The sequence below is a fragment of the Mus pahari genome, chromosome 14, assembly GCF_900095145.1.
Source record: "Mus pahari chromosome 14, PAHARI_EIJ_v1.1, whole genome shotgun sequence".
Taxonomy (NCBI): Eukaryota; Metazoa; Chordata; class Mammalia; order Rodentia; family Muridae; genus Mus; species Mus pahari.
In genome coordinates, this window is record NC_034603.1 from 5,659,510 (window position 1) to 5,668,450 (window position 8,941).

Here is an 8,941-nt window from a genome sequence, read left to right on the forward strand (position 1 = left end):
GGGGGGGGGGAGAATGCCAGTGAGGTTTATACAGTGAAATGTACAGTATTAAAAGGAGATACACAGTCTCATCTTTAAACACCTTCTTCTACTTTAAAGTAACACGTATATTGCTTAATTTCTCAGCAGCTTCACATTTGAAAGTCACCCACAGGGACATGTACAGAGCAGATATCCTTTCACCTCTTCCTGTGTATCCAGACATGTGGCCATGCACAACTCCTAATTTTGTTTCTGAGTCTATCAGAACTTTTATGTACTCTGCTTAAAAGTTTTAAACATTACAAGGTTTCTAAAGCTTCTACTAAATAGACCTTCATAGAATTGGACCCGTCATTAGAATGGGATCATCCACTCATTCAGAAATTTCAAGCCTGCAAACCTGTAACATTAATTCTTGTGCCCTTCAGTGTTTCTATTTTTAGCCCACTCAATACATTTCTTTGTAAACGTTATTTTTGCAAATTTGTAAGAATAAGAAAAAAGATTAAAATGATTTTATTTGTGATCAATGACCTTGAAAGTTGTTCTCTTTTCTTGTGTGTGTGTGTGTGTGTGTGTGTGTGTGTGTGTGTGTGTAACTTTCTTTTAAGGGATTAAAATAGGTTCTTTATATTTCATGGAAAAAATCCTTTGGTTTATTCTTTGAGAGTTTAACATGTGTATGGAGTACATGCTAGTAGATTATACTATTGAGAACATGCCCTCTCGTTCCTCTGATGAACCCCCTTTTCTTTTCAAGAAGTTTCTATCCAACTTTTATACTGTGTGAGATGTCTATGTGGTATCTGTGTGTGTGTCTGTGTGTCCATGTATGTGTTTGTGTATGTGTGTATGTCCATGTGTGTGTGTTCATCAAACTGCATGTCCATGTGTGTCTGTGGGTCAGTGTGTTTGTATTTATGTGTCTATGTGTGTATGTGTCTTTGTGTGTGTGTGTGTGTGTGTGTGTGTGTGTATGTGTGTGTGTGTGTGTATCTGTGCATGTATGTATCCTGCCCTTTACATCAGCATTTCTTGTGTGTTCATGGGCGTGAGGTAATTTACTGGAGAATAGGCCACTTGGGCTACCTTTCAGTGGGAAGAACACTGCAAGAAATGACAGTTTCACCCTCAGCAAACATTAACTGCTAGTAGTTCCTGTAGAAAGGGGCAGAGCCTTGTGTTACCCTACATGATCCATGTTATGAGAGTTTATGCCACAATTGCACTGTTTTTCATAAGAGCAAAATTATGGATCTTTGTGATGTCTGCCACTAATAGAGAATGTTTGTATCTGTTTTAGGGATCCTTCCGTAAATGTCACTGTGACAGAGGGAAAAAAATGAACACAATGGATCATGAAATACGAAAGAAATGTTTGTGGTAGACAGAATAATAAAGTAGGGGGTGGTCTTATGTGTGCTCAATTAAGGTGTATTAGAGTATTGCAGCTCCTAGAGAGATAACTTCTTATTGTAAATGAATGACGCTTGCTTGATGGTAACATCTAAATTGTTCCCATTTTTAGAAGATTCTTTCTTGCCTTGGGATTCATATTTCTGGTCACAGTTAACAATAGGAAGCTCCTGATTATGTGATGATACTCTACTGAAGGCACCGATGCACTGCTATCCGCTTGTAAGAGCACTAACAGATTGATGCCCACATATCTACTCCATTAAGCCTTCATGTGCCAAGAAGCAGCCTTTATAAAATAAAATAAAATCATGTCAATATTTCTATCTTTAAACTCAAAGTGAATTATGAAAATTACAAATCTCTGAACTGATATGTGAGAGAAATGAGTATTATTCCGATTTATTTCTGGTGTAAATAGAGGGGATGCATTTCTTACTGTTTTTTTCCAATGCTAGGTTAAGTGTTCATAATTTCAGAATTTGTATTATATAGACAATCTTTTTCTCTTCTTTTTTGCCCTCTAGATTTCTAATAAAGTAGCTATAACTAGCATTATGCTGAAGACAAAAGAAGGAGAGAAAGAAGAGAAAGAAACCCCATGGATATTTTTAAGTCTCCAAGGTGAAGAAAACGCCTAAGGGAGTCAGAAATACATAGACCAGATTTTTCCAGTGTGTGCGGCACTGCATCTTTAAGGAGGCAATTAGTTATTCTTGTGTATTAGTGCCTGTCCCATTTTCTCCACAACTCGGGTGATGCAAAGAGCCTTTAAGAGGCCATATTTTAAGTGGGGCATTTATTACTGAAAAAAAAAATGTCTGACTCTAATTTAAAGTCCCCGGGAACACCCTTTGTACAGATGTAGTCAGGTTTCACACAGTAAAACCTAACTGTTCTCAATTCTCATTGTCATTTCCAGCCAAGCCATCATTAACTGCAAGCCAAAGTTAAAGCACCTGATAGGAGACCCTGAACCTTCGGGTTTTATCTATTTAAAGCAATCCTGCTCAACCTGGCATAATGCTAGCTACAGACACAATAAGGAGGTGAGAGTAAGGGAAACTTTGTAGCATCTATACCTCAAAAATATCATAATAAATAAGATTAGGGATGTTTGCAGTATGTTTGGGACTAACTGACAGGCTTTTCAGTGGGCTATTTGTGTCTCAACAGCACGTGGGAAACTCAATCACCACTCATCTAAGAAAGATTATTGACAAACTCAGGGATCTTATAGAACAGGGTTTTAAAGGCTAGAAACACACCTGGAAATCAAGAGAGGGAAATAGGTTTCTAAAAAGCTGCCATGCCTTCTTAACTATGCTTAGCAAAATCATAATCAGGATATTGAAAGAAACCTCTAAATCAATATTGAAATATCTTTATACCTCCAGATCCCACCTTGCAAAAGAAATTGCAAATGTAGAACCCCATAGAAAAAACTTCCTGGTCATGTATCTTTACAATTTAAAGGGGAACTGGAGGGCTTCTTCCTCAAAGCACAGACTCTCATAACTTCCCGTTAAGAGAGGCAAACCTAGAAGAATATTGATTTGGTTCCAAAGGACACTGTGTTTGTTATGGAGGAAGCCATTGCTGGGTACAAGTCTGAGAAATTAATGACGGCTTTGTGAGGGTCCATGCTGTGGTGTGGAACCGGTGGGCCACTGTCAATCTATATGATAATACATTCCCAAACTTCATAAAGTCAGTGATGTGAAAAAGCATTGATTTCTCTGTGAGCTAAGCAGAATGTGTCAGGGAGAAAGAGCAAGAAGTTTAGTGAAGTTAACACCCCAGCCTGCAGGGTTTCTTGCACCTCTCTTTGTGTGTGTTGAAGTATTCATGCTACAATTTACACAATCTTTTATTTTTCAGCCTAAATATGAATGAAAAAGGTCCATTTTATATATATACTTAGAAGAGATGAAAATAATTAAGATTCTTTGAAAGGGGAAAAAAGGTTTTCTATATATTTTAAAATAACATCGCCTCGCTTGAATACTTTAGATAGCTTTAGATACCTCAATACATTTAGAATTTGCCAAGTGTACTCATCTTCTACAGAATGGAACTGAATAGCGTCACCAAGTATATTTTTCTTGATTGCATTATAACTGGCATCAAAGGAAAAAAAATCAAGATATTGTATCAAAGGATTGAGTTCCTATCAGTATTCAGGGACTTACAGAGACTTTCTCAAAGTGAAAAATGTTCAAATACCATGAATTCTAAAAATGCTGGATCAAATACCATGCATTCCAATAATGATGTATAAAATGGACTACTCTCTGTCTACTAAATACATAATTACAAACATTTTCCACCCACAGCAGTTCTGGGTAATTTCAAGGCAGGTACTTTTTTATTTTTAAATATTTTGCTGTTTTTCACATGGCTTTAGCAGAAATCTCTGATTGAGTTTTTAAGAGCTATGCATAAATAACTTAAGAGGGTGGACAGTTTATAAATATGTATAAAAAGTACCAGGTACATAGTTCCCTGTATAGCTATGTGAATGGCAGCCTTGGGAAATTTTCTCAAATGCCTTACTTAAAATGTGTTGTGATTTCTTGGATTGCAGTGATTTTACTAGACAACTAAACTGCTTCTGTTTAAACCCTATGTGACACCCGCCGAAGTTTAAAAGGGACATCAGTAAATGAGTTTGATGTATATCTTCGTTGAAACTTTTAAAAGTAATCTCTTAGCCAATAAGCCCCTCAGAGGGTTGAATGTGCCAAGTCTCAGAATTCTGTTAAACATTCAAAAGGAGTCAAGTACAAAATTTCCTGAGTGTTCATATTGATTATCTACGGGAATGGAGCAGTAAGACCCATCATCTCATCTCCAACATAGAATAAATTATTTTGAAATTAAAAGTAAACTTCAGTGCAATGAAGTGACATCCTTTCGAATATACGTGAATCACCCAGGAAATGGTATATTTCCAACACAGTCATCAGATTAAACGGTATTTAGCTATGCATTTACATTCACAAAGTGCTGTTTGCCTGAAATTCCTTTTTCTCTGTTCAGTGAAAGATAGCACTTAAAGCTCCTTTAATATAAGTTTCTGAGATTTCACACAAACATTCTTAACTGATATATTTGTAAACATTTTAATGGTAATTCTTTAAGCAAACAGGCAGTCTATTCATAACACACAGAACATTTGAGGTTTTCTTCAAAAGTCAGCTGTACCTAATTTGTCCTTTTCTTAAAAAACGTTTTTGACTAAACACAGTTCTGAGTCTCATAGAAATCCACAGACAAACACCTTATCTCTTAAAGTACTTGTGCAGGCTTCCCAGTATTTGCTGCTTAATGATCAGAAGTATTTAATTCTCCAGGTTTCATTAAAACTCACCTACATGCTGATGGATGGGCCACAGTGATTTGTGATGGAAGATTCGGGAAGCCATTAACCTATATAGGTACCAAGAGGGAAAGGAAACACAGAAGAGAAGCCTGCTTGGAAGACAAGACACTTCCTATTTGTCATTATTAAATTCTAGATCATGGGCTCCAAATTTGATCTTCAATACAGATATGTGGCATTGCTGTCTGGAAATGAAAGGTGAAGATAAAATGGGGTTCTTCACAGAGCTTCAAGGGAAAGGGGAAACAAAAAAAACCTAGGTTGCTCTTCTGGGGAAGGGAAATCAATACTGAGACCTAGGAACATGGAGAAGGGGACATTCTCCAAGGACAGGTCAGAGTTGATCATGCCACTTCTTTTACGGTGTTATTTACTTGCTAATAAGACCAAATGACTACACCTGAATAGTGGGTTACCATCAAAATGTGATTTAAAAGTTCTCATCTCCAGTGTGTATGCTAGAAAGTAGCTCATTAGTTTTGCTCAGGCTAGAGAGACAAGGTCGATTTAAAAGCAAAGCAAATGTATGGTTGTATTAAACCTCTTAGAAACAAACAGAAACAAGAAGAAACCCCAAGTCCACAACAACACAGTGCATAGAGCATGGAAATGTATTTAAGAAACGGCCTACCATTGTCGTCATCCGATTTATTTTCATTGTCAGAGTCAGTCAGAGTAAGGGCTGAGTTCTCGCGGCTGGACAAGCCAGAGCTGCGCCTGGATTTTATCCCTCGTCCCCACAGTCTGATGGCATGTTCTGGAGACATCCCTCCCTCCGTGTCCGAGTCTGCATCAGACCCAGTGCTCAGGGAGTAGCCCTGGTGGAGGATCCCCATGTCGGAACAGTAACCACTTCGATGTGGGGAGGGCTCGCAGATTCCCAATTCTGCCAGGGTGAAGTTAGTCCCTAGAATGACAGCAACAGAGAGGTTACGTTTGTGGGAATGTTGGGCAAGCTTGAGGTGTATTCCACAAGCCCAACTTTCTATGATACACAGATATAGGCCATGGACACGAGGGTACTCAGTGGAAAGCGGGATACATTGGAAATAAACAAAAGCATGCATTTCTTTAACATAACCTCAGACTTCCTTTTGGAGATCTGTTGTCATCTAACCCCATGGTGAGACATCAAAGCACCCCACTCACCACAATTAGTATATACCAAATATTTACTTGTGTATATTTTATTTGGAAAATTTTGTTGGTGTTGAAAACTCATAATTTTTACAGATAACATTATTGAAGTTTACTTTATGGATAAGGAAACTAAGACCAGAGAATTCAAATGCTTCTCTTGACTTAGCTGTCCCAGTGCTGGGTTACCACCCCTTATTTCTTTATCTAGTTTATGACCATGGAGCCAAGTGAAGAAATGTATTTCTGTAGTATCAGTAGAGAAAAATCTTGTAAGTAACATCGTGGGGTGTGGGAGGGAGTTAACTTCTACATATACCTTTCCCCATCATTCATGACTGAAAACTTGTGATACTTTAAAATAATCCACATATGTGCTACCATTGTTTTTAGCTTTCATGCTAAAGAACATCCTCTATTTTACAAACTTAACATGCTTCTAATTTGCTTTAGACACATGCACTTTTAAAAATATTATTCATTTATTTTTTTATTTATATGAGTACACTGTAGCTATCTTCAGACACACACCAGAAGAGTGTGCATCAAATCCCATTACAGATGGTTGTGAGCCACCATGTGGTTGCTGGGACTTGATCTCAGGACCTTGGGAAGAGCAGACAGTGCTCTTAACCTTTGAGCCATTTCTCCAACTGGACACATGTACTTTTATACTGAATTTTGACTTTTCTTTCTTTACTGCCCAGTGGACTGCAGAAAGGAAAAGAACCCATAGATATAATGTCTCTGCAGAGTGAGCCTTATTCACTGGAGAGTTAACCAAGTACAAATTCCTGCCACATGGGGGATGAATCCACTGTCCATGAGGAGGGATGGCCGTCCTTACTTACAGGGCTGAAAGTTGCAATATTCTCTAAGGGCAGTTTGCCAGCTGCTGGGAAACTCTCTACCCAGGGTTTTCCATTTAGTTTTCATGCCGTGCCCCCACCATTCCTCCAGAGATGAAGTGTTCCCTTGTCACTGGATGCTAACACATGTTTGAATTTCGTAGTCTATGGAAGAGAAGGTACTGACTTCATATACATCCATATTCTGGGCTACAAGAACCTTCTCTCTGTTGTTGTATTGCATGCACTGTAGCAACTAGAAATCATTGTTTCATATCGGCCCGCTCCCATCCTGTCTTCAGAGTTAGAGAAATGTATTTTTTCCTGTTTCCTGAATAAATGAAAACAACCGGTACTCACATACACCTCTTTATAATTTCACATGTGATTATATTATATGTAGCAATCTGTTTTCATCTTTAAATAGAGCATGCATTAAGGCAACTTTGTTTATAATTTTCCTTCCTTCTATTATTTAGTCTGAGGCTCAAGAACTTTGATGGGAAAGAAGTAATTATCCAAGGAAACGAAGCCTGCACTCAGAGCATCTCCTGTACCTTGTGGCCTTAGTAAGCCCAGGCCAAAAACATGGTGGAAAATTCCTGACATCCCCTCTTTATTTACAAAACATTACCAGAAAGCAAATTCAAATTATCCTGTCTTACCCTACAACAAACTTGGAGTCATGGTGGTCAGGTATAAATTTCAGAAGATTTAAAGTAGCCACAAATGGCAACAAAGAAAAAATATTTTTAAGGCTTCATCTTCAAGTTTGAAGCTCCTGAGCTACAAATGAGCACCAAAGCAGACAACTGTGCCATAATCCATTTAAAGGAAAAAAAGCATTCAAGTAACTCCATAGTATATTAGGAGAACTGAAGATTGGCCCCTAAAAAGAAAATGATTTCCCCAAGAAATTATCCCATATAGAAATAATCTTCTCCAAAGAAAACCACACCAATTGGTTGTCCAATACCGAATGGTCAGCCCTAAAACATTTATGCATGTAACAACATTAGCAAGAAAAAAAAGACATGAATTTGAAAGAGAGAAAAGGGCTATGTAGAAGGGTTTGTAGAGAAAAAAAATGGAAGAAAAGAGTTAAGAATTGCATTAAAATTAAAAAGTATAAGAAAAAGCCAATAAAATAATAGTATCCTAAACGTCTATTTGAAGACTCCCTTCTGTCTCCAATGCCAGTTTGCACCTAATTCCTAGATTGCTACCTTTCTATATTAGCACACCAATAGGAGCAGAGGCAAATTCTGGGCCAAGCCTCCCTTAGGATTCCTGGTTTACCTCATCAAGCTGGTGAGTTGCACACTGTAGAAGGAGGGGAAAGCGACAGCAACAAAACCAACTAGGTTGATCATGTATCAAACCGCTCAACAAGTACTTACTGTTCCTTACATTACATTGTTACATAGACATGTTAAAGTGGAGTTCTTTGACATTTTAGTGTAATTGAGAATGAGACATTCATCAAAGAATATATAAAAATACAATCTATGCAGTAATAAATACCCCACAGAGGATGGACCAAGAACTATGAAAGGTCACCTGGGGTCCAATTCTCCCTATCTTCACAGCTTGCTTGCCAGGTGCTCATCTTAAATGGAGTGAATACATGGCGAGAAAAGTGTCTCTCTACTGAGAAATTACCATGACTTCTTTAGCCTGTTCTGAGTGTGCCCATTTTCTGTACTTGCTCTGTATGGGTTGATGTTAGACAACCAGTGTTTTACATCACTCATTGTACAACTGGCAACCCCACACACTTCTGTTCAGAACTAAAAGGGCTGTTGGGGAGATTACTACAGTAATATCATCCTGTTGCTTTGTAGTGCTTTGCTCAGTGATGGAAAGCTGATTTCACTAATTCACCTTGTATTTATGTATTTATTAAGTTCCATGGCAGGTTTGAGTGGAAGAGAGAAAACTGACATTTTGTGACTGTCCAAACTAAGATTTATGGTGGGAACCAGTCACCCCTTTGTTTTCTCTTTATGACCTTAAAGAAAGAGTGAGTAGAGACACAAACTCCATATCCGAAGAACAAACCTGCTTTCCAGAAGTTCCCGATAAAACCAGGTATGCAGAACATGCACAGCTCATTTAATTTAATTCATTCTCTCTCTCTCTCTCTCTCTCTCTCTCTCTCTCTCTCTCTCTC

General features: G+C 38.0%; 1 protein-coding gene across 5 annotated transcripts in view; it reads right to left on the reverse strand.

The window, feature by feature from the left end:
* Positions 1-8,941, reverse strand: part of Tenm2 (teneurin transmembrane protein 2) — a 1,236,531-nt gene that overhangs the window by 866,188 nt on the left and 361,402 nt on the right. For all 5 annotated transcript variants that reach the window (XM_029545825.1, XM_029545821.1, XM_029545820.1 and 2 more), the window contains exon 4: positions 5,415-5,690. In XM_029545825.1, coding sequence (XP_029401685.1) covers positions 5,415-5,690 — 276 coding nt within the window. The remainder of the gene's footprint in view (positions 1-5,414; positions 5,691-8,941) is intronic.